Raw genomic sequence first — 26,103 nt, forward strand, 5'->3', positions numbered from 1 at the left:
AGCTTCCAGGACAAACAAAAACTAAAAGAACCTGCAAACACCAAATAAGCCCTACAGGAAATATTGAAAAGGGTCCTCTAAGCAAAGAGAGAGCCTACAAGTAACAGACTAGAAAGGAATAGAGACAATATACAGTAACAGTCACCTTACAGGCAATACAATGACACTAAATTCTTATCTTTTAAGAGTTACCCTGAATGTAAATGGGCTAAATGCCCCAATCAAAAGATCCATGATATCAGAATGGATAAAAAACCAAAACCCATCAATATTCTGTCTACAAGAAACTCATTTTAGACCCAAAGACACCTCCAGAACTAAAGTGAAGGGGTGGAAAACCATTTACCATGCTAATGGACATCAAAAGAAAGCTGGGGTGGCAATCCTTATTTCAGGAAAATTAGATTTTCAACCAAAGGCCATAATAAGAGATGGGGAAGGACACTATATCATACTCAAAGGGTCTGTCCAACAAGAAGATCTAACAATTTTAAATATCTATGCCCCTAACATGGGAGCAGCCAACTATATAAACCAATTAATAACAAAATCAAAGGAACACATAGACAATAATACAATAATAGTAGGGGACTTTAATACCCCTCTCAGTGAAATGGACAAGTCATCTAAGCAAAAGATCAACAAGACAATAAAGGCTTTAAATGACACACTGGACCAGATGGACATCACATATATATTCCGAACATTCAAATCAACAGAACACAGATTCTTCTCTAGTGCACCTGGACATTCTCTAGAATAGATCACATCCTGGTTCACAAATCAGGTCTCAACCGATACCAAAAGACTGGGATCATTCCCTGCATGTTTTCAGACCACAATGACCTGAAGGTAGAATTCAATCACAAGAGGAAAGTTGGAAACAACTCAAATACATGGAGGCTAATGAGCATCCTACTAAAGAATGAGTGGGTCAACCAGGAAATTAAAGGAGAATTTAAAAAATTCATGGAAACAAATGAAAATGAAAATACAACTGTTCAAAACCTTTGAGCTGCAGCAAAGGTGGTTCTAGGAGGAAAGAATATAGCAATAAGTCTCAAGAAACAAGAAAGTTCTCAAGTATACCACCCAACCCTATACCTAAAGCAGCTGCAGAAAGAACATCAAAGAAACCCTAAACCCAGCAGGAGAACAGCAATAATAAAGATTAGAGCAGAAATCAATGAAATATAAACAAAAAATATATAAACAAACAAACAAAAAAAAACATAGAACAAATCAATGAAACTAAAAAATGGTTGTTTGACAGAATTACTAAGATTGATAAACCCCTGGCCAGACTTATCAAAAAGAAAAGAGAAAGGACCCAAATATATAAAACCATGATGAAAGAGGAGAGATCACAACCAACACCAAAGAAATACAATTATAAGAACATATTATGAGAAAACAATACACCAGCAAATTAGAATATCTGGAAGAAATGGATACACTCCTAGAGACATAAAAACTACCAAAACTGAACCAGGAAGAAATAGAAAACCTGGACGGAACCATAACCAGTACGGAGATTGAAGCATTCATCCAAAATCTCCCAACAAACAAGAGCCCTGGGCCAGAGAGCTTCCCAGGGGAATTCTATAAAACACTTAGAGAAGAATTAATATCTATTCTCCTGAAACTGTTCCAAAAAATAGAAATGGAAGGAAAACTCCCAAACTCATTTTAGGAGGCCAGTATTCCCTTGATTCCCAAACCAGACAAAGACCCCACAAAAAGGAGAATTACAGACCAATATTCCTGAAGAGACACAAGCAAAAATTCTCCCCAAAATACTAGCCAATAGGATCCAACAGTATATTAAAGGGATTATTCACCACGACCAAGTAGGACTTATTCCTGGGCTATAAGGTTAGTTCGACATCCACAAATCAATCAATGTGATACAATACATTAATAAAAGAAAGCACAGGAACCAAATGACACTCTTAATAGATGCAGAAAAAGCATTTGACAATGTACAGCATCCTTTCTTGATCAAAACTCTTCATAGTGTAGGCATAGAGGATACACATATCACTCATTTTCATCAAAGCCATCTATGAAAAACCCACAGCGAATATCATTCTCAATGGAGGAAAAACAGAGCTTTTCCATTAAGATCAGGAAAAATGGAGAGCTTTTCCACTAAGGTCAGGAACACTAAGGATGTCCACTATCATCATGTCTGTTCAACATAGTTCTAGAGGTGCTAGCCTCAGCAATCAGACAACAAAAAGAAATTAAAGCAACTGAATCAGCAAAGAAGTCAAACTCTTACCCTTTCCAGATGATATGATACTTTGTGTGGAAAACCCAAAAGACTCCACCCCAACGCTGCTAGAAATCATACAGGAATTCTGTAAAGTGTCAGGATGTAAAATCAGTGTCCAGAAAGTAGTTGCATTTCTATACACCAACACTAAGATGGAAAAAAGAGTAATTAAAGACTCAGTCCCATTTACAACTGTACCCCAAACCATAAGACACCTAGGAATAAATCTAACCAAAGATGCAAAGAATCTGTACTCAGAAAACTATAGAATACTCATGAAAGAAATAAAGGAAGACACAAAGAAATGGAAAAATGTGCCATGCTCATGGATTGGAAGAACAAATACTATGAAAATATCTATGCTACCTAGAGCAGTCTACATGTTTAATGCAATCCCTATCAAAATACCATCAACTTCTTTCACAGAGCTGGAACAAATAATCCTAAAATCTGCATGGAACCAGAAAAGCCCCTGAATAGCTAGAGGAATATTGAAGAAGAAGGCAAAAGCTGGTGGCATTACAATTCCAGACTTCAAGCTCTGTTACAAAGCTGTCATCATCAAGACAGTATGGTACTGGCACAAAAACAGACACAAAGATCAGTGGAACAGAATAGAGAGCCCAAAAATAGACCCTCAACTGTGTGGTCAACTAATCTTCAACAAATCAGGAAAGAATGTTTAATGGAAAAAAGACAGTCTCTTCAACAAATGGTGTTGGGAAAATTGGACAGCCACATGATGAAGAATGAAACTGGACCATTTCCTTATACCACACACAAAAATAGACTCAAATGGATGAAAGACCTCAATGTGAGAAAGGAACCCATCAAAATCCTAGAGGAGAACACAGGCAGCAACCTTTTCAATGTCAACCACAGCAACTTCTTCCTAGAAACATCGCCAAAGGCAGAGGAAGCAAGGGCAAAAATGAACTGTTGGAATTTCATCAAGATCAAAAGCTTGTTCGCAGCCAAGGAAACAGTCAACAAAACCAAAAGACAACTGACAGAATGGGAGAAGGCATTTGCAAATGACATTTCAGCTAAAGGGTTAATATCCAAAATCTATAAAGAACTTATCAAACTCAACCCTCAAAGAACAAATAATCCAATCAAGAAATGGGCAGAGGACAGAAGACATTTCTGCAAAGAAGACCTCCAGATGGCCAACAGACACATGAAAAAGTATTCTACATCCCTCGGCATCAGGGAAATACAAATCAAAACCACAATGAGATACCACTTCACACCAATCAGAATGGCTAAAATTAACATCTCAGGAAATGACAGGCATTGACAAGGATGCAGAGAAAGAGGAACCCTCCTACACTATTGGTGGGAGTGCAACCTGGTACAGCCACTCTGGAAAACAGTATGGAGGTTCCTCAAAAAGTTGAAAATAGAGTTACCCTATGACCCAGGAAATCACTACCAACTATTTACCTCAAAGCTACAAATGTAGTGATCTGAAGGGGCAGGTGCACCCGAATGTTTATAGCAGCAATGTCCACAATAGCCAAACTATGGAAAGAGCCCAGATGTCCATCAACAGATGAATGGATAAAGAGGTGGAATGTATATGCATGTATGTATGTACACACACACACACATATTATGCAGCCATAAATACCCCTGAAATCTTGCCATTTGCAAGGATGTGGATGGAACTAGAGGGTATTATGCTAAGCACAATAAGTCAATAGAGAAAGACAATTATTGTATGATCTCACTGATACAAGGAATAAGAGAAATAAGACAGAGGAGCATAGGGGAAGGAAGGGAAAAATGAAATAAGATGGAACCAGAGAGGGTGACAATCCATAAGAGACTCTTAATCTCAGGAAACAAACTGAGGGTTGCTGGAGTTGAGGGGGTGGGGAGGGATAGGGTGGCTGAATGATGGACATTGGGAGGGTATGTGCTATGGTGAGCACTGTGAATTGTGTAAGACTGATGATTCAGAGACCTGTACCCCTGGAACAAATAATTATATGTTAATAAAAAATTGCTACTAACCCATAGGCACCCTGAGTAGTTTCATAGGAGGGTATTTTGTATATTTAAGGAATCGATAATTCCGAGAGCATAAGACAGAGAAGATGTTGCAAATTTTATAAACTGGGCACCACAACCTGTCAAAGAGAGTACAAAAAAAGAGGACTACAGACCTAATTCACTTTGACTGGATATACCAAAATCCCAAGTGACATATTAGTAAATCAAGACTAGCCTGGTGTTAAAAGAGCACACTGTGACCAAGCATAATATGTTTCAATGGCTAACTATCAGGAAATCTGTAATTAATCACCTCCAAAATCCAAAGCAGTCAAAAAAGAAAAATCATTTGATTCTCTTGCTAGACACTGAAAGGGCTTTTGAAAAAAATTCAGAATCAATTTCTTAGAGGAAAAAACCTCAATAAAATAGGAACAGAATGATATTTGTTTCCAACAGTGAGGAATATCTCCATAAAAAGAAGAAATAGCACCATTCTTTATGGAATTGTGAAACATTAAGTCAGAAAAAAAAAGTAAAAGAGAAAGAAGGCAGTATCAGACTCTTAACACGATTCAAGGTGTGATTGTCGATTGAAGGCAAGAAATGAGAAGTATTAAAATGATGTAGAAAAATGATATTTTACCTTGTTACGCTCTAGATAATGAACCCCAAAGTAGTAAGTTTCAATAAGTGAGTGCAGAGAGGGGTCCCAGCACCAAAACCTAGAAAACTAATAGCTTACTTCCTGGCAGCAATCAAACAGAAATCACTCTGGACCTAAATGAAAAAAATCTAAAATCTCACTGAGGACATAAAAAAAAGACTTCAATAATTGGAGAGTCATATTCTGGGAATGGAAGATTTACTGCAGTTAAGAAGAGAGATAGTCCAAATTGAGCCATACATTTAATCTAATTGCAATGAAAATCAGTCGGTGGGGGCTCGACCCAGAAGTTACCCAGAAGAAAAAAATGTGCCAGGACAGCTGAGGAAATTTTAAAAGGCGAGGTGATGATGGGCACTGTTTCCTACCAGATATTATAAAATATGACAGTAACAAATGTGCAAAGCAGGGGTGGGGGAGGTTAGGGCCAGGGGATGGCTGAAGGAATCCCCCAACTCTGAGTCAGGCACCATACTAATGGCGTGGATTGGTTTTAGCAAGCTCTGTCAATTCATTATGTGCAGCCAACATTTATTAAATACCACCAAAGTGCCAGGCATTATGGGCAGAGCAGGGAATACAGGCAGAACAGCCCTGATCCCGGTGGAGCTTGCTGTCTGGGGGAAGGTGGTTCAACAGTGAACTCCAGGTGTGATGAGCATCATTACTAGAGCGGGGGGGCTGTTGGTGCCTGGGGACAGGGGTGGGGGAAGAATTGCCAGAAGAGAGCAGGATCCACTCTCCACCTCACAAGAGAAGTACTGAGCTACTTTACTTAAACTTTGTCTGTTGAACTGGGGAATCTAAACCCATGGTTTGTGGGCTGACCTCTTCAGTGAGGTGGCCAGTGGTCAGCACCAGCCTTGAAGACTGTCCTTTGCCTCAACCCTGACCTTTGATAGAATCTGTGGACCCATGAAGTTTTCAAACTAGACTGTGTTGCTGCATCCCCTCGGGGGCTTGTTAAAACGGCACTGGTGCCCACTCTACAATGTCTGATCCCGGAGGTCTGGGCTGGGGCTGGAGGATCCGCTTCTAGTTATCAGCCTCCGGATGAGCCCTGGACTTAGTTCTGACTTGCAGTCTCTCAAAGACCAATTTAGGGCTAACTTTGAACTGAAATGTTCAGCCCTATTCTAGAACGAAATGAAACTGGACTGAAAGTCAAGGATGTGGAATGAGTCATTCACTTAAAAATACAGGTCTGCGGACAAAGACACTTCCCCTAGGTGGGGTTGCTCACAGTGCGAGGCCCCTCTGCTGGCTGTTAGGTTTCCATGAGCCACTGTCCTCCTGGGGGCTGAGATTACTCCTCCTCTGACTTCCGTCCCTCGATCTGCCAGACTATCGAGGGGGTCTCAGGCCTGTTCCATCTGTCAGAGCCCCCTCTTCCCCATCTTGCCCTGACTCCACAAATGGGGACTGTGAGAACATTTCTCCTCATGTCCTCGATTCAGGGTCACATCAGTCTTCATTAGATGCCTGTGCCTCTGGGGTGTACCTTATCCCCCAGACCTTCGGTTGTCACCTTCTGGAACTCATGTTCAGCCATGAGCAAAATGTCCAATATCCTCAAATTCTAGTATGAACTTTTTTTCACCTTCTTACCCAAATGGAAGCCTGGAGACACTGCTTCTCCTGCAGCCTCTTCAGGGGGTGGGGCTCTCTCCCTCACCTCCCCCTGGAGTGGACTGCCAGGCCGGGCAGGTGCTCTCCTCCTGCCGCCCGCTCTAGGACGTTCCCTGTACTTCTCTCCTCCTCCTGCACTCCTTTCCCTCTTCCTAATGAGCATTCCTAATGAGCCTATAGAAAACTCATTCCTAATGAGCCTATAGAAAACTTTTAATTTCCATCTTAAAAAACTCCCAAACTTCTCTTTCCCCCAAATTCTCTCCCCAGTGCTGCCCCATTTTCCTCCTTGGAAGCACCCTGAAGAGTTGCTCGTATTGGGGGGCTCGAATTTCTCTCCCCCGTTGCCTCCTGGGTCAGTTCCAGGCAGAGGTCCCCACTGCCCCATGGAAATGGCTCTTCTCCAGCGATTCCCACCTCCTACCCTATGCCAAACCTGACTCGATGCCCAGTTCTCTGACCCCATCCTCCCTGAGCTGTCTGCAGCACTGGGCACAGCTGACCACTCCTCTTTGGTCCAACTTGTCCCTTCAACTTCATACTTGGAATCCCAACTGGCTTCACAGCACCTGGCATTTACTATGTCTGCATGAGCTTCTGAGCTTTCTTCCCCGAATCTACTCATCTATTCCCCTCTTATCTCAAAAAATGGTCATTCTGTCCTCTGGGAGCTCAGGCCAAAAGCCTTCTGAAGGATTGGTGACCTTCCCACCAAGTTGAAAGAAATGTCAACTTCTCAGTAAGGCCTTCTCTTGCCATCCCCTCTACCATTTCTATCTTGTATCTGACTTTCCTTGTTCCTTTGTTTTTTAGCTTTCCTCCTTCGTACTCCTCACCCTTAGACCTGCTCCGTGAGGATGGAGGTTTCGGTCTGCTCACTGCTGGGTTTCCAGAGCATGGCCTGGGAGGGGCCTGCAGGAGAAACTCAGTATGTGTCTGGTCAAAGCAGGTTACACGGACCCCTGACGGAAGAGGTGGGCAGGAAAGGAGAGGAGAGAATTCTCAGCCAAGGAACTGTCAGCATAAATTCATGGGCTGGAGTATTTGGGGATAGGTGGGGGCCAAGACACAAGGCTAGCAGGAACAAGCCTGCATGTATGTGACTGTGAACATGGGGCTGTGGGCTGGAGGGGCCACGAGGCTGGTGCCCCCCCACCTGCTGTGGACCCGGGGCTCAGGCTTCCCATCCTGTCTGTCCTGAGAAACTGGCATGGAGGAGACCACGGGGGCCCAGCCAGGCCAGCAGCGATCACAGGGATGTTGCACCCAGTCCTGGCCCTCCTGGGTCTTCCTGGCTTCAGGCCCTGCACAAAGGGAACCTGTGACATGGAAGGAGACCCACGAGGCACCAAGGAGCTCCACTGAGAAGCCCGTCATGCCCTGACCTGACCACCTGCTAACAAGGTTTAAAAAACAAAAACCAAAAAACACAAAAAACAACCAAAGCATTATTCCTTCAGTGCGGTGGGATTGCACTTACTGCCCTGAGAACCCAGGTGTCCTCATACGTGAGGAGATATCCACACATGCTGCCGAGGTGTGGTCCAGGCCCCAGGCTCTGAGGGAACACCTGCTTCCTTTGGGCAGAAGCTGTGACTCCTAACTCCTAGCAGAGCCAGAGCTCAGGATGCAGTCTCCTGTAGGGACAGGTGAGCCCGAGAAAAACTGGGGGGTCAGGGAGGGGTCAAAGACCCCGGGAGCCCTGGTTCCCACCGGGTTGGGGCCCAGTCAGGAAAAGCTTGGTATTCTCACTGTGAGAGACTGAGGGGCTGGAGTGCAGGCACAGCTTCCTGCTGGCAACAAAGACGCACCTGTTTTCCTCTGGCCTGCATCTCCCCTCTCCTTTTGTATTAATTCACACACTAAAAATCATTTGAAATTAATATATTCTGGATAAACACATTCATTTTCTTTTAAATTTGCAAAACCCTCCAGTGAAAACATTTGAATATGTAACAGAAAGGCCCATTTTCTTTGGGAAACATGGATCATTTCCAAGGTGAAAGGCAGCATAAATATGTCCTAAGTAAGAGACACATTCACAAAAGGACCAAGCTAGAGTCATCAACAGATTTGAGAGAGGATTATTGTGTTTTGGGAATGAATCGTTACTTGTCTGAACTGTGGGGAGTTGGAGGGGTTTGTATTTTAATGGATTAATCATTTATGTCTCAAGTTCTTGCTCTTTCCTAGGAGGGCAATATGGGAGGTTTGCATGAAGTTATAAATCATGTCAGCGTTTGGGCCGCATCTCTGAGAGGCCTGGTCTGTGAGGAAATTACACTAATAATTTGAGTGAAGGAGTTGTCTGGAAGGGCTCCCTTTAGCCAGCCAGGTCAATGCAGAGTTGGGGATGGAAAACCCCCAGAAGACGGGGGTCTGGCCTATATATGGGGTCTGGCCCCTGCCGCCAAGGAGTGGGGCAGCTCCAGAAAGAAGTCAGTATTTTATTTTTGGCTTGGCGAGTTTCACTGGGTCTTGATTTTCCCATCTGTATAACGGGTTGCATGCTCTCTGAGGGGCCACTCTTCAGAGCATCTATGTCCACCAACCACAGTTTCATGTGGCTTGAGACAACCAAAATCTCTCCCATATCTGTCCCACCCTGAACTGGGAACTCTGTCTGCATCAGGGATTTCCAAGCACTGGAGGAATATCAGATCTCATCAGGCCTTTAAAAGGCAGGAGGTACTACTGTTCTTCCCATTTTAAAGGCGAGCTTACTTGCCTTCCTTGTATGTCAAGGAAAAACCAGCACAAGCCCTTGAACCCAGGCACCTCTGGCTCAGGGTTCATGTCTTGACTCTGTGCGACAGGGGCTGCTAGCTGGGGTCTGCACGGGGCTTAGAATGGAGAAGTCCTAGAAAGGCTTGGAGCCTTCCGAGAAGCAGGTACTGGGCAGGGCCCTCTTCCCGCCCTTTCTCATCATCCCCCCATCCCCAGCCCCTTCCCTCTGGTTGAGAAGCTCTGTGAAGGAATAGACACAGAACATCACTCCCTGACTGGGTGTCCCAGGCACCGCCTCAGCTCAGTAGGCAACAGGCCATCTGCCCGGCCAAGGGGGAACCAAACCAGATCTCCAACAGCTGTGCTGGGCAACCACACTGGGTTTTACCTGGGCAGCTTAGGGACAGCTTTCATGGTTTTCAATCATGCTTGGCATGAATGGCAAAAGGGAACAAATCCCCCAGAGGAATCAGCTGCTGCTTTCTCTCCCCTTCCTCAGGGCACTCCTAGGCTAGGCAGCCTTCCTTCTGTCCTGAGCATCAGAAGTGTCTTCTCAGCCTTCTCAGGCTCCGCCTGACAGCCTCTGGCACCAAGCAGCAGCCTAGCAAAGCTCCCCGAGCCTAACGCCACTGTGGGACTTCCACAACACCCAGGCCCTCCTGGGACCTGTCCTCCAGAGCACATAGCCCACAGCAGCACAACATAGCTGCTGAATGACCACACCCGCATCCAACATCCGGATTCTCCAACAGCAATAACACAATGCCTGGGTAAGGATGGGTACAGCAGGACAGGGCAGGTGTGGGAAGTCTGAGCTTTGGAGTCAAGAGCAGCTTTGCAGCTCCTAACTGCAGGTTGGGTGCTGGGATCCCTGGCGACCTCATCTGTTAAACAGGGATGGCACGCAGTAAGTACTCACACGATGCTATCATAATCATCTCTTTCATATCCTATTTTCAGCATCTTCCCATACAGATAAGACATTTGCCCCCTTCTGTCCAACACAGCAAGCTTACAATACTCAGAAAGCCTTGCTTCTACTTCCCAGGTCAACCGACAGTGCCCTTGTGTCCTTGGGAGGCAACTCTGGGCCTACGTTAGCACTGTGCTCCCGTGAGGAAGCTGGTTAGGGGACCCACATGTTTCCCCCAAGTGTCTGGGAATCAGCCCAGCCCAGGACTGCATGGGCTACTGAAGCTAGGGCTACCCAAGCTGCCCCGCCTGCCTGTCACGGGAGCCAAGAATCAGGGGCCAATTTAATGACAAAGGAAACTGACCACAAAGCACAAATGTTCTAACATGGTCCCTCTGACTGCTGATGGTGCTTCCGCGCCAAGAGAGGCTTTCCATCTGTCTGCAGTTAGGAAATCAAGTGGCCTCTTTTGATTCTCAGCAGGAAGTTTTGCTGTGTGTAGACTCTTCTGGGCCAAAAGCAGTCTCTTCAGTGGAGACTAGGTCTGTAGGGGCCTTCGGGTGGGGGCGGCGGGTGGTTAGGGCGGGTGTGAATGGGGTTTTCCAATGCCAGCTGCGAAGCCCACTTCCCTCCTGGTGGGGAGGGCTCTCTTCTCTCCCTGAAACTCAGCCATCCCTCATGGTGCTCCTGGGTCTGGGCCTTGTTCTTGTATTCAGCTCTGGGAGTGACACATAGGCTCATCCCCATCAGGACCTCAGTCTCAGAATTCTGAGGGATCATGGGGCAGCATGGATTTGGCACTTAGTCTATGAAGGCATCTGAGACCCCAGAGTCTCTCGCAGAGGCCCGAGTATAGGCTCTTACCTGTGAGGCACTCAGGTTCCTCGACAGGTGGCTCCCTTCCCCTCCTCAGGGAGTTGTTTGGAGGAAATAAATGGGACAAAGCTCAAGCCATCTCCCTGCGCCCCCTATTCTTGGGAAGTGGCGGCAGGAGGCCAAGGGCAGAATGAACAGTCTGTGAATATGGTTTATTTCCCTTCTCCAGGCTTGTCTGAGGACACGATGGACCTGGGGCAAACTGCAGGGAGCTGCCTCCCAAACAAACCGTCACCCACATGGTACCATGCAGAGCACCACTTGCCAGTTTCAGACAGAAAAGCCAGCTTCCTGCCACAGAGCTCCAGCTATGCCCTGAGCAGACCATGCTGAGCTGCCTGTACTTAGGACTGACCTTGGAATCTGGTCTGGGTGAACTCCCTCAGGGGCTGTTGTAACTAGGAACCCCTGGGTTATTTCTGGAGAAATCTGGTGACTTCATCATAGGCCTGGATTCAGATCAGCAAGCCCAGCTACAAAGCCCCAAACAATTCAGTACATCCTCAGTCAAGACAAATACTAGGATATGGGTTAGGCAGGTATGGCTATAAAAATCCCTCAAATATCCTGTAGGGTAAATGTAGACGCCGGCTGAGCGCACCACCCTGTTGTCCTTAAATGGCTTGTTACCCTGGTTCCAGAGGAAAGTGAAATTGAGCCTCATTATGTAATCATTTTTAACACCTTGCTTCTTTTCTCTCAGAGCAGAAGCCCTGAGCACCAGCTGGTGCAAAAGATCTAGGGCTGACTAGAAGTTTCCACACCAACACATGAACACCCTGCTAAGGACGAGGAGTGAAGCCCGGCTAGGTCTGGCTGGACACGGCTAACTTCTGTGGGGTGCAGGTCTGCCAAAACCCGGGGACGCCTTGTCTGTTCTGATGGCCAGAGGGGCCAGGCTGGACGGGCCAGCAGTGCGACACAGACGTCAAAGCACAGTGCTGGGTCTAGGAAGACACCCAGCCGTGGTGTGACTGCAGACAAGTGACCGTACCTAGAGATTTAGCCATAATGGGTTAGACCATACTGACTGGGAAAGCCTATGGGATGTGTTAGCACAGGGAGTGGCCAGGGCGAGTGCTCAGATCGCTGGCTATTTTAGCTTGTTGTTGGCGTCCTCAAGAGGGATTAATAATTCCATTTCTAGGAGTCCTGGCAACATGGGGGTCTGTGAGAAGCAACGAAAACCTCCCGCGTTTGCTCAGGTTCTGTCTTGGCTGGGCCCCGGCTGTGGATTTGCTGAGTCCCTCCAGGAGGGAGATGGGAACCAGTCCCCAGTGGAGGAGGTCATGTCTCTCCATGGACAAGTGACACAGGTGCACGCCCCTGGAACGGCAGTGTTGTGTTTTAGACAGTGTCCACTACTCCCTGGATCCCAGAGCCCGGCTGCCGGCCATCACCATGGGAAAGCAGGGCATCTTCTACAGGGGTCTGCGGGAGCCTCAGCTGCTGAGTGTGATCAGCCCGAGGGACTCGCCCCTGGCATCACCATCACCTCCTCAGGGGAGGCTCCAGTGGAAGCCGACAGACAAACTTGTTGGCCAACTCTGCCCTTTCTCCACTGCTCCCCTTTACTTATGAGACAGGTGGGCTATCTTAGACTCGGACACATCTTTAAGAATGCATGAGTGGGGCAGGTTGCCATGAGCAGCGTTTGGGGAGCACTTAGAGGGGATGACATGCATGGAGCCATTTACTAACCATTCACCTGCAGGACGTGGGTCTGGAAGAGCTCCTCGTGGCCGGAGGCGTGGCACGTGTAGTTGCCCATGTGGACGGTGGTCACCTTGGTGATGTAGAGGGAGTTGTCCTCTCCGAAGTCCTGCACAGGGTGAGGAAGACAACCAGGTTGGCCTCCCTAGTGAGTAGGCTGGGAAGGAGAGCCCAGGCTCCTGCTTTTCTAGGAAAACACAAATGCTGTGGCCAAACCCAGGCGTTTGGCCAGAGCTGCCGGCAGGGCCAGGCTGGCCAGGGTAGCAGGAATGCCTTCTCTCTTCCATATTATTGGCCTGAACCTTGTTTATCCAATTAAGGCCTGATTCACACTCTCTGTGAGGCTGGGCTGAAACACCTTCCCACTCATTCCTCTTGTTTTCCATGAACTGGGCTCCCTCCTACTACTAATCCTCAGCCTGCTTGGCTGGTTTCCTGGGGGCTCTTGTCCACCTGCTGAGCAGCTCTTCGAGTTTTTCTTATAAAACTCAACACCCCCCCCCCAATAATCCAATTAAAAAGTGGGCAGAAGACGTGAACAGACATTTCTCCAAAGAAGATACACAGATGGCCAACAGACACATGAAAAGATATTCCTCATCACTTATCAGGGAAATGCAAATCAAAGTCACAATGAGCTATCACCTCACACCTGTCAGAAAGGCTAAAATCAACAACTCAAGGAACAACAGGTGTTGGTGAGGATGTGGAGAAAAAGGAACCCTCTTGCCCTGTTGGTGGGAATGCAAATTGGTACAGCCACTGTGGAAAGAGTATGGAGGTTTCGCTGAAGTTAAAGTTCGAACTACCTGTGATCTAGCAATTGCACTGCTAGGTATTTACCCAAAGAATCCAAAAATACTAATTGAAAGGGACACATGCACCCCCATGTTTATAGAGGCATTACCTATAATAACCAAACAGGACACAACCCGTGTCCATCGATAGAGGAATGGATAAAGAAGATGTGGTCTATATATATACAATGGGATATTACTCAGCCACCAAAAAGAATGATATTTGCCATTTGCTTGCAACACTATAGACAGAGCTAGAGTATGATGCTAAGTGAAATAAGTCAGTCAGAGAAAGACAAACACTCTATGATTGCACGCACACGTGGAATTTAAGAAACAAAACAAGAAAGCAAAGAAAAAAAATTAGAAAGAGGCAAACCAAGAACCCAAACTGATGGCTGCCAGAGGGGACGGTCCTGGTGGGGGGATGGGTGAAATAGGGGATGGGGATTAAGGAGCGCTCTTGTGATGACTGCCGGGTGATGGGAGAAAGCACTGGGTCACGAGATTATACACCTGAAACTAATATAGCACTGTGCATTAACTAACTAGAATTAAAACAAGAACAGGAGGTTCACCCTGGTGGCTCAGTGTGTTAAGCCTCTGCCTTCAACTCAGGTCATGATCGCAGGGTCCTGGGATCGAGTCCCACATCGGGCTCTGCCCCACAGGGAGCCTGATTCCTCCTGTGTCTCTCTCTCTCTCTCTCTGCCCACTTGTGATCTCTCTCTGTCAAATAAATAAAATCTTTAAAAACAAGAACGAGAAAGTTTTTCTTAAAGGGACAGATAGCAAATATTTTTGGCTTTGTGGGCCATAGGGTTTCTGTGAACTATTTAACTCTGCCTTGTAGCACGAAAATAAACATTAACAATATATAAATTAATGAGTGTCTCTAAGTTCCAATGGGATTTTATTTATTTTTAAGATTTATTTATTAGAGAGAGCGAATGACTGAGTGGGGTGGGGAGGAGGGCAGAGGGAGAGGGAGAGAGAAGCCCAAGCTTGCTCTGTGCTGGGTACAGAGCTGGAGGCAGGGGTCGATCTCACGACTCTGAGATCACGACCTGAGCCAAAACCGAGTCAACACGCTTGACTGAGCCACCCAGGTGCCCCAGTGAAATTTTATTAAAGGAAAAAAAAAAAAGGTGGTAGGACAGGTTGGCCTGCAGAGATAGATGGCCTACCACGGGTCAGATCCACTTTGTCCCAAAATAGTTCTAAGTGCCTTGCAGAGACCTGAATAACCCAAGAAGGGAAACATTTCTGAGGAAAATGAGGGCAAACAAAGAGCAAGAGAAGGGACAGCAAAGAGAGCCAGGAGGGGCAGATGCCAGGGGTTCTGTAAGAAAACTCTAGACAACCTTGCCCCTATTATTATTATTTTTATTTTTAAAGATTGTATTTATTTGAAAGAGCAGAGTGAGCAAAAGAGAAAGCATGCACAAGTAGGGGCAGGCGTGAGGGGCAGAGAGAGAGAGGGAGAAGCAGACTCCCCGCTGAGCAGGGAGCCCGATTCGGGACTCGATCTCAAGACCCTAGATCATGACCTGAGCCAAAGGAGATGCTGAACCGACTGAGCCACCCAGGCGCCCCACTTTTCTTCTTATTATTAGCAAGACATGCAAAACTCCTCTTGACCTCCTAGAGCCAACACCAAACCATCCCTCTTGCTATTCCCTGTGCCCCTTTCCACAGAAGCACTGTGGTGGCAGGCGGGAGGGAAGGCCACCAGTCACCGTGTCACAAGGGTTGTCTGAGGGCAGCCACAGAGCAGCTGACCCACTGACCCTCTGCCTTGCTCACACTCCAGAGGGCCTCACTGCCACCATCTTGAGTCCTTTAGGGATGTTTTTTGGCTAATTAGCTCAGTGAGGGGATGCAGACCCAGAAGGAAGCCTGGCAGAGGGCACGGGGGAAAGGGGGATCGTGGATGCATGCAGCACGTTTTCATGATCAGAAAAAAGATGCACACCAGCCCTCCCGATGGAGTAAAATATTGTTGTGAGAGCCCTGGGAGTTTTCTCTGAAGCATTGCTCTGCTTGAAAAAGCCCCATTCCTACCACTCTGCAGAAGCTTCGATAGTAAAAATAAAACACCAGATAGCTGATTTGTCCTGTGTCATAACAGAGTCATAAAGGGTTCATACCTGAGTTGCTTATGAAAAGTTAATGGTTAGTCAATTCTGGGCTGACATATTTCTGGTCTAAGCTGTTTGCGTGTCAAAACCTAAGTCTGGAGGAAAATGTATTTTGCTTCGAGGCTCCATGGCAGGTGGCAGCTGGAAAATAGGGCAGGGAAGCTGGGTGCAGCTCTCACCGTGGGAAGCCTTCCATACCTCACCTGCTTGGTTCCAGGGCGAACTCCATCCTGAAGCATAATCCCAGAGCTGCTGGCGGGGGCTGGCACTGGGGGCCCCCTGACACTTTGCCTCGTCTGCCTCTCTGAGCCTTCAAGCCCACAGCCTATCCTCGCAGGACGCACTGGAAGCTGGGCTCGGGTTCTGGCGGCCCCTGCTGTTGGTGCCCCTTGGGTGACGCCATGTGGTCACATGGACCACACATCCCTCAAGCCTTGTATAATCCTTAGGAAAAAACCCAAGCCAGAAAATAAGACAAAGCCCAGTCCTCATACAGTGAGGAAGCAGAGCTCTCTTTCACAATGTATTCAGAGTCTATCTTCTCTTACCCCCTCCACTGTGGCCAGTGGGTTAAGGCACCATCTTCTCATCTGGGGGACAGCAGGGACCTCCACCTCTGCTCCTCCACTCTGTCCTCTACACAGCAACCAGACCCTATTCCCTCACCCCGAGTTAGCCCTAGAGGGTCTGCTGGGATGACTTGCCATTCCCACCTCCTCCACTCTTCCTTGGTCATTCCATTCCGGCACTGTTATCCCTGGTTGTTGCCTACATGCCAGGCATCCTGCCCCCTCTTCCAGGCTGTCAGTCTGGCTTGCACCCCCCTCTTTCAAGTCTGCCCAAATGTTATCTGCCTGCCCTATCTGTAACCCCCACCCCACCTGTCACTTCCCGTTTTCTGGCACTTACTACCACTTAGCATACCACTTGCATCTGTCTCTGCCTGATGAGGACGTGAGCTCTCGAGTGAGCCCTCAGTAGATACTCAGTAAATGGATGGCACAAGATGCTGAGCTAGGCCTTCTGCAGGGATTGTGTTTTGGTTCTTTGGGTTTGATGATGGAGGCGCCCACCTCCTGCCTTCCCATCCACCTGAATGTTGCCAGTGATGGGGCATCAAAACGAGGTGGCTGGCAGGAAGGCAGAGAACTGATCCCAAGCACGGTGCACCTGCTTCCCCACCCCGCGTCTCCTCCACATTGCATTCCTCAGGCCAGGGCCTGTGGACACTGGCCGAAAAGAAGGCTCCACACAGAGCAGCAGGCAGAGAGGGAAAAGCCCACGCAAGCCATCTCAAACTCAGCTGCTGCCTTCTGGTGAGCCCCTAACAACATCATTTAATTTCTCCATCTGTTTCTCCTCATCGCTGCTGGTAGACAAGGTGAAACTCCTGGGTGATTGCTCAGGGGCTGGGGGGGGGTGCACATCAGTTCTTCGAGTGCATGAGGGGATGCTGGATACATTACCGTTCTCCTCTGAGCACCGAACTCATTACTAGCCTGTGACTTAGGCTCTGGGGAGAAGCTGACTGTGGAATAAATAAAATAATGTCTCTGGGCTAAAACAATAGGCATTATATAATTATAGAACAAAGTGCATATGGTTTTCTGGAACATGAGTACTGCCTACTGAAATCAAATTTCCCTCATTGGATGTGGGGAGATTCCTTTAAAAATTGATTTATAAGAAGCTACATAAAACTAAACGTGTAATCCTTCCTCTCCTGAATGTTCTTTGAGACGTGTCTGAATACTGCTATCAATGCTTGATTGCATCTCTGTAATTGTCTTTTTATGGATGGGTTTTTTTTTTTTTTTGGTTCTGATGCATAGAAATGTATTAGCAAAATCAAGGTTCCTTCCAGAAATAAACAGATGCCAGATTAGACCATTCTTTGTACTGATACACATCCATCCTTGGGAAAGAGACAATTTTACTAAAAGGCATAGTTTTTGTCTTTTAAAAGCTATTTTATAAGTATCTGCCCTTAATAAAGAAAGTAATTAAATGAGACTTAAGTATTAAACAATATTTAAACAGAGGTGAGATGGGGAACGTTGTCATAGTGATGCATGGGACTCGGGTCTAAGTAATATGAAAATGAGCCATCAATGTGGAATATTTAGTGACTAAATGCTAAACACAAGGACTCCAGGGTGATTTCAGAGTTCAGGTTAATGGTACTGTCAATGCTGCAAGTTAGGACTCAGTGTAGACACATTTATTCCAAGCCTTTCCGGCTCTGCCCTTCTCAGAAGCCATGTTCTCAGGAGCCCTCTGTTCTGGTTCTCTTTGGGGAGGATGGAGTCAAGGAGAGGGTCTTTCCTTCATGCTGGTTTGATTCTGGCCCCCAGAATCTACTATCTCTAGCATCCCTCCTGCACAAACACTTTAATAGGATGGACCCCAGCACTGAACAAGCAGTCCCTTGGTGACATCTGGCTTCAGAGGTGTCTGCTCTCACATGGCCGATATCCAGACCGAGCAGGGACCAGAGGCACCCCGGGCTGGGGGACACACACAAACGCCCACGGAAGACAATGTACAGTACAGTACACGTGAGCGTGTGTGTGCACACTCATGGCGCCTCCACTGCCCACCTCATGGCTCTCCGGTGGACCATCCCGACCCACACGGGGGTTCCCGTGCTGGTCACTTCCTTCCAGACTCTTAAAGGACACACTTGCCACTCTGTACATACTTGCTCAGAGTTCTCTTGAGAAGTCTCTGCAGCTTGAAGCCATCCCTAAGTAGCTGCTGAGCTTCTGGGCAGGGAGCTGCTATGAACGGTCATGTGCATTGTGAGCCCTCAAGTTTGGTCTGTTCTCTGGCTCAGTCCCAGGCCTGGGCCAGGGAGCCACAGGTGTGAGAGAAGTCATTGTGGGAGGGCTCCTGGCTTCCCTAGGACCGCAGGGAACCCAAGTCATTGACTGACTTGGGTTTCTATGATCAGTCTTCCCCGTGATCTGAGTGCCCACGAGGAAGCACCTCATCCCTCTGCAGACCACGGTATTGTCCGCAGTGCGTGGCTCAGTCGGTGTCTGCTGAGCAGATGGAGGCGTGTTAGCCGAGGGTGCTGGCTCTCGGGGAGCCCTGAAGGAAAGGCTAGTGAAGAAGTGAAGAAGTAACGTCATCCAGAGAGAGGTCTGGCCTTTGTTTGCCTGGCGGCTTTGGCCACCAGGCTACCTCCTTATGATGGAGGCTCTGCGCCGTGCAATGCCATTTGTGTCTCCCCAAGCAGCTAGACGTCATTCACGTGAGCAGGACATGACCAAGCTCTACCAGCAGCTCTGCACACCAGGCTTGGGGGAGCTTCACCAGCAGGCAATATGTTGTACCCGTTCTTACACATCAGTGCTGGGAACAGGCTACATGTGTCACTGCACCAGGAGAGAACAATGGAGGCTCTGTGTTTGGACCACCCTGGATTCCACCCAATGGGGCTTCTTCCCTTGGCTGATTTTTTTTTTTTTTTTTTGCTTATAAACCACAGAAATTTCTCATAGTTCTGGAGGCTACAAGTCCAAGACCGAGGTGTTGTCAGGTTCCATGTCTGGTGAGAGCCTGCTTCCTGGTTCTTGGAAGGCTGTCCGTCTTTTTGCTATAGCCATGCACGGTGGGCGAGGGCAGACTCTCCCTTTTTATAAGGGCACTAATACCATTCGGGAGGGTTCTACCTTCATGACCTAATCACCTCCCCACAGTCCCACCACCACCAGATACTCCTCCAATGGGGACTAGGTGTACACATACGAATTTTGCTGGGATACAAACATTCACTCCTGGTACAGATGGAGGTTTCTACACAAACAAGAGCGTACAGAGAATAAAAGAGTTCAAATTCTGGGTAAAACAGAGAAACATGTATCAGACTTACATCAGCCTAACTCTAAAAATAGGTTAAATATAGGCCGCAACCTTTTTAAGCACAGTCCCTGATCTTTGAGAGACGGAAAGCTTGAGGTGAGGTCCACACTCACTCCTGCCCTCTGTCAGAGGGCATTTTCCAGACCACAGCACGGAGAACCACGGCAATGGAGAAGAGGTCAGAATCCAGGGCTTTTGAAGTACCTGGAATTTCAGAGCTAGGGTAGCAGAGAGGATGGGGGCTTTGCAGGCTTTGAGGAGCCCTGGGAATTTCACAGAGATGCCCCCGAGTCATGGCCAGACACTACTGTCCAGAGGCACAGGCTGAGATTCGAGGCCTCACAGAGCATATAGCCTGGAGTCTGTGAGCTGAGCGGAGGTCCCAGAGATGTGCACGCTATTGAGAGCTCTTGGGGTTCTGACCGTCCAGAATGGAGAGCTCTTGGGGAATGTCCTAGGTAACCCCTTGGCTGATTTTAACCTACACTTATCCCTTGTAATAAACCATCAATGTGCATCTAAGCATTTTCAGTGAGTTGAGTCCTTCTGGCAAATTACTCAACCGGAAGGTACTTTTGTGCACTCCCCAAACTCGTGCTGGATGCCAGAGTGGGGGAGGTCTTGGGTTGACTGCTCTCTCTAACTTTGTGGTCAGCTCCACTGTTCCATCAGGGGGATTCTGACCCAGTTGTGTGGGTGCTGCACGTTTGGCCTGTGGGCAAAGCTGCATGTCCAAGTGCACACAGGCGGCTAGGCACTTGCACCAGAAAGCTCATCTCGGAGTCACGGCTCTGAGCACTCAGTGTGTCCACCCTCAGAGGCCGGAGGACAGGTACCTCGTGACTCCAGGGTATCACGTGGATGAGTGCAGCTCATGGGGCCCTCTGGGGAGTTGTAGGCCATGGATCCTTAGCTGATCAGCCTGGTGAGCCCAGCTGGGGCAGTGAGGGCCTCAGGTGACACAAGGCACTGCAGCGATCACTTGAAGTTCCAGACTGCCTCTAACCTGCTGCCTTTTCCTGGGGGAGCTGCCACCTTCCCAGGGGGATGCTCCATCACGAATTCCTGTCTGAGAAGGCCTTATCAGCAACTCTAACCTGAACCACACTCACAGCCCTCACACCCACTGGCATTCTTGCTGTCCTTGAAACACTCCAGGGAGTATTCGATTAGGGACCCCTGGGTGGCTCAGTTGGTGAAGTGTCTGCCTTTGGCTTGGGTGATGATCCCGGGGTCCTGGGATCGAGTCCTGCGTCAGGCTTCCTGCTCAGCGGGGAGCCACCTTCTCCCTCTCCTTGCTGCTCCCTCTACTTGTGCTCTCTCTCTGTCTCAAAAAAATAAATCTTTAAAACAAAATTTCCTTCCATGGCTCATTTTAGGGACCAAGAAGGCGTGCAATCAGAATTTTTTCTCCTGATACAATGCTTTAAGCTCTTCACAGATTTTGTGGTTTTTCTTTTCTTTTCTTTTTCCTTTAAAAAAAAAAAAAAGCCAACTGAAGGTTTGTGGCAGTTCTGTGTAGATTGAGTCAGTTGGCACCACTTTCCCAACAGCATTTGCTCATTTCATGTCTCTGTGTCACATTTAGTAATTCTTGCACTATTTCAAGCTTTTTCATTATTATATTTGTTATGGTGTTCTGTGACCAGAGATTGCTGTTCATCGAAAGCTCAGAGGATGGTTTGCATTTTTCCATCAAGAAAGCATTTTTTAATTAAGTATGTACTTTTTTTAGACATATGTTAGTGCATACTTAAGAGACTCCAGTATAGCATAAACACAGATTTTATAAGTACTGGAGACCAAAAACTTCATTTGATTCCTCTGATGGCAGTATTTCCTTTATTGAATGTTCATGTTGTTGCAGTGGTTGGAACCGAACTCTCAGCATCTCCAAGGTGTGCCTGGATACTGCTGGAGGGAGTATAAACTGTACGGCCTTTTTGGAGGGAGATTTGGTGATACCCATCGCACTGAAATCATGCTCACCCTTGGACGTCATCATTCCACTTCTAAGAGCTTATCTTATACACCTACTTACATGAGTGTGCTAGGAGGCGCATATGAGGCTCATGGTTGCACTATTGTCTGCAGTTAATAAAGCCTGTCTGCAGGCTGAGCGAGAGCTCCCTTGAGTGGGGCTGGGCTGGAGAGCCGAGACAGGGCAGCTGCGTGGAGCTCATTAAATGCTTGGGTACATTTTGTTTTAAAATCTTGGAAAACCCTGTACTTGAAGCACTCAAAGGCTTTGACCAATTCAAAGGGTCTAGAAGCTGGATCAGAACCTCCCTGAGGGGACCCTGTCCCTGTGACCTGGGGTCGCAAGTGGTCACTGAGCACAGTGAAGCTTTGAAGTCAGTACTATGAGAGAAGAGAGGTGACCCCGAAGAGACCCCTGGGAAAGCAATGGCCCAGTAGAGGCACCTGGTGGGGCGGAGCCCTCAGCGGGTTCTGCAGGCTGCTGGATCTTGGGTCCGGGCCCATCTCTGGTGGGGCTCTGGCCCATCCTCCTAGAGGGTGGAGCTCACCCAAAGCTCAAAAGAGCCGGACGTTTGTTTGCAGCCAGGGTTTCTGACACAAGCCTTGTTTGCAGCCAGGGTTTCTGACACAAGCCGGAAAGAATTGGTCAAAGCCTTTGAGTGCTTCAAGTACAGGGTTTTCCAAGATTTTAAAACAAAATGTACCCAAGCATTTAATGAGATTATTTTAATGCAGAACCTACAATCACTGTCTATCGTGTTGCAAACAGCTCTCCATGCTAATCAAACGCCTCTCATCTTTTTACAATGGATTCATGACTGGTTCATATAAAGACAATAAAAATTAAATGAGTCATGAGCTCCTAAATCATTCTCTTTTGGTCTTTTTAATAACTCGCTTCCAAAGCGGAGCTGGCTGAGAGCATATGCTTCATTAGAGTTATTTGTCCCTGGTTTTACACCGTTTAGGCATGGGAAAAAAGTGAACCTTTTAACACATCCTTCAAACACTGCCACAAATACTTTCTTCTAATGGGTTTTGTTTTCCTGCTTTTATCACCGTACTCCGCCTCCCGACATCTGAAAGCCCCTACTAACGAGATTTGGCAAAGGAAAAAACCCAGCAGAAAAGAGGGGCTCTTTCAAATCATTTCAGAGATACTGTTTTTTTTTTTTTTTTTTATAGGGCCCCCACACTCCCTTTTGAAAAAGATGAATACAATAGAAAAATGTTTCCTCTCTCTGGGACTCTCCTGGCCAAGCAGTTCCGTCTGTTGAGCTCAGAGCCTTCTGCCCCCTGCTCCTGCTGGGGCAGAGGCCGATGGGCTCATGAAACCCTGCAGCCCCGGCCCCACGGGGCCACACCCAGTGTGGCCATGTCCCGCGGGCGCCTGGGCATCACAGCAGGGAGGCAGGGCCAGCGCCCCTGCAGCGAAGCCTTGGCAAGGCTGGTTGCGGGGTGTTGTGTACCCAGAGCAAGGCTGGCTGCAGCCCTGGAAAGACCCTCCGAGTTACTCTACCCCATTTGCTTCATGGAGTTGTGACAAGAGGTAGATGACATGCTGCTTGTGAAGGGACTGGCATGACACTTGGCCCCCGGACATGGGTCAGAACTCCCGTGTCAACTCTAGCAAGGATTCAGCAGCTCAGCTCTGTCCTGTCACCCCCGGGATGTCCTCCCCTGTTTCTGCTCCCCTCATGGGCAGGTCCCCTGTCCCTGAGGTAATAAGGGATGGGGGAGGCAGTCTTGAGGGGAGGGCAGGTGATGCTCTAGAGGAAGGAGGTGCGGACTAGCTTTGTGGACTTTTCTTCACCCTGAGCGGTTGCTGCGTGATCTGGGCAGAAGGCTAAGGCAGAAGGGGTTTGCACATTGAGTTTCTGCAGTCAGCCTTCCCTCTCAGCCCCCAGAGTACTTAGTATGGAGGTCAGGGTATGGGGAGGTATGCATGGACTTGTCTCTGAGATGGGCCCCCAAAGCCTGGCTGTGAGCCCACAGGAGACAGGGCCTATGTGGGCGCCTCGCCGGGGAAGGCCGAGGCTCTGTGGCCCAGGTGAAAAAGCCAGGGTCCCGGTGGGGTCAGTGGCTGTCCTCACATTTCTGTGGGATTCCTGTGTCCTGGAGATCCCTGTCCCATCATAAGACTGTATGACCTCACGGCTTGGAGAATCCTCAGATGTTACCTTGTTGGTCCCCTTTCTGTTTTGGGTCACTGTAGAGGCCAGCAGGCCAGCATCCTACTGCCTCCTGAGGCACAGTTCTTCCTGATGACAAGCTTTCCCCAGGGGCTCTGGGTGTGGCCCCTGGGAGTGATAGAGGGCTCTTCCCCATCTGACCGTGTCAACACAGGTTCGCACTGGGAGGGCCTGTGGGGCAAGGCCCAGTCCCCTGTCGCACCAGCACAGGCACAGTCCTGGACAACAGCTTGGAGCTCAAGCTCTGGCCCAAGGCCAGGATAGGAGGGTCTGCTGGGCCTGCCTACCCCCACATTCCCTCAGCTTATGAGGGGGGCAATGTTCCATGGGTGAGGTGGGAAGTCACAGGGCCGGGTCTCAAGGCACCGGGACCCACCACTGCTCTAGTAAATAAACAGCGGTTGACCAGGAAGTAATGTACAGGTCTTACTGATTCCTCATCAAACAAACAGAAGGAGGCGGCTAATATCCAGGGCCCCCTTGCCTAGAGGTGCAGCAGGGTTCCTGGTACCGCTGGTTTTTGCCCATCTCTGGGGCTCTGCGCTCTTGCTCTCAGCCTTGTCCTCTCTTGGGTGGAGGGGTGGGGTTGTTTTCCCAGATGCAGCTGAGGCCCTGTTCCTCAGGCTCTGGGCTGCAGTGAGGCTTGGACCTCCTGCAAAGGGGTGGTTTGCACACCAGGTCCACAATGAACCTCCCGGCATCCTTAAGAAACTGAGGGAACTGTGCTTAGCTGCTTAGCAGGGAGCCCTGCCCAGTCTGGCCATTGCTCCAGTCGGAACTCCTGCCACTAGGGAAGTTACCGAGGAGAAGGACACCTCCCCCACACCAGCAGGCTCCTTTTGTTTCTGGGCCTCATGTATCTGGGGTTCTCCTTGTTTGTAGATGTAGTCCTAGGCGAGAAGGGGCTCTGGACTCTCGCAGGACAAACTTCTGACGATGTTACTCCCCAGCTGGGACCTCATCAAGATCAAAAGCTTTTGCACAGCAAAGGAAACAGTCAACAAAACCAAAAGACAACTGACAGAATGGGAGAAGGTATTCACAAATGACATATCAGATAAAAGGCTAGTATCCAAAAATCTATAAAGAACTTACCAAACTCAACACTCAAAGAACAAATAATCCAATCAAGAAATGGGCAGAGGACATGAAGACATTTCTGCAAAGAAGACATCCAGATGGCCAACAGACACATGAAAAAGTGATCCACATCACTCAGCATCAGGGAAATACAAATCAAAACCACAATGAGATACCACCTCACGCCAGTCAGAATGGCTAAAATTAACAAGTTAGGAAATGACAAATGTTGGTGAGGATGCGGAGAAAGGGGTACCCTCCTACACTGTTGGTGGGAATGCAAGCTGGTGCAGCCACTCTGGAAAACAGTATGGAGGTTCCTCAGAAAGTTGAAAATAGAGGTAACCTACGACCCAGCAATCACACTACTGGGTATTTACCCTAAAGATACAAATGTAGTGATCCGAAGGGGCACGTGTACCCGAATGTTTATAGCAGCAATGTCCACAATGGCCAAACTATGGAAAGAACAAATGAATGCTAAAGAAGAGGTGGTATATATATACAATGGAATAATACTATGTAGCCATAAATACCCTTGAAATCTTGCCATTTGCAATGACAGTGGATGGACCTAGAGGGTATTATGCTGAGCGAAATAAGTCAATCAGAGAAAGACAATGATCATATGATCTCACTGATATGAGGAATTTGAGAAACAAGACAGTGGATCATAGGAGAAGGGAGGGAAAAAGGAAACAAGATGAAACCAGAGAGGGAGACAAACCATAAGAGACTCTTAATCTCAGGAAACAAACTGAGGGTTGCTGGAGTGGAGGGGTTGGAGAGGGCAAGGGTGGCTGGGTTATGGACCCTGGGAGGGTATGTGCTATGGTGAGTGCTGTGAATTGTGTAAGACTAATGATTCAGAGACCTGTACCCCTGAAACAAATAATACATTATATGTTAATAAACAGAAACAACAACAACAAAAAACTAAGGCTCCCACAACCCACAAGGGAGTGGCCAAGATCCTTTAGGTTAATGATCAATACCTGTCAGGTTCTGGCCCTCTCCTGCCACTCTATACCTCCCTCTTGCTTATCCCTGTGTCCTGAAGCCAGAACTTCTCCTTCCTCTGCCTCCCCTCTTCTAATAGACAACAGGTAGTACTGGGTTGTAATTCCGTGCTTGTGGATATGTGGTCACCCTCGGGGCTGGGGAGAGTGTCTTTGCTCCACACTCTGGCTCAGGGACTGCGAGTCCCCGAATGCAGGGGATGTCTCCCCTTGAACACCATCTGGA

The 26,103-nt window shown here is 48.0% G+C and overlaps 1 protein-coding gene across 1 annotated transcript in view; it reads right to left on the bottom strand.

The window, feature by feature from the left end:
* FSTL4 (follistatin like 4) overlaps window positions 1-26,103 on the bottom strand; it is a 401,404-nt gene that overhangs the window by 42,934 nt on the left and 332,367 nt on the right. Inside the window, exon 8 of the mRNA XM_059417566.1 lies at window positions 12,790-12,910. Within this exon, the coding sequence (XP_059273549.1) occupies window positions 12,790-12,910 (121 nt within the window). The remainder of the gene's footprint in view (window positions 1-12,789; window positions 12,911-26,103) is intronic.

This window comes from Mustela nigripes, chromosome 12 (assembly GCF_022355385.1).
Source record: "Mustela nigripes isolate SB6536 chromosome 12, MUSNIG.SB6536, whole genome shotgun sequence".
NCBI classification, from domain to species: Eukaryota; Metazoa; Chordata; class Mammalia; order Carnivora; family Mustelidae; genus Mustela; species Mustela nigripes.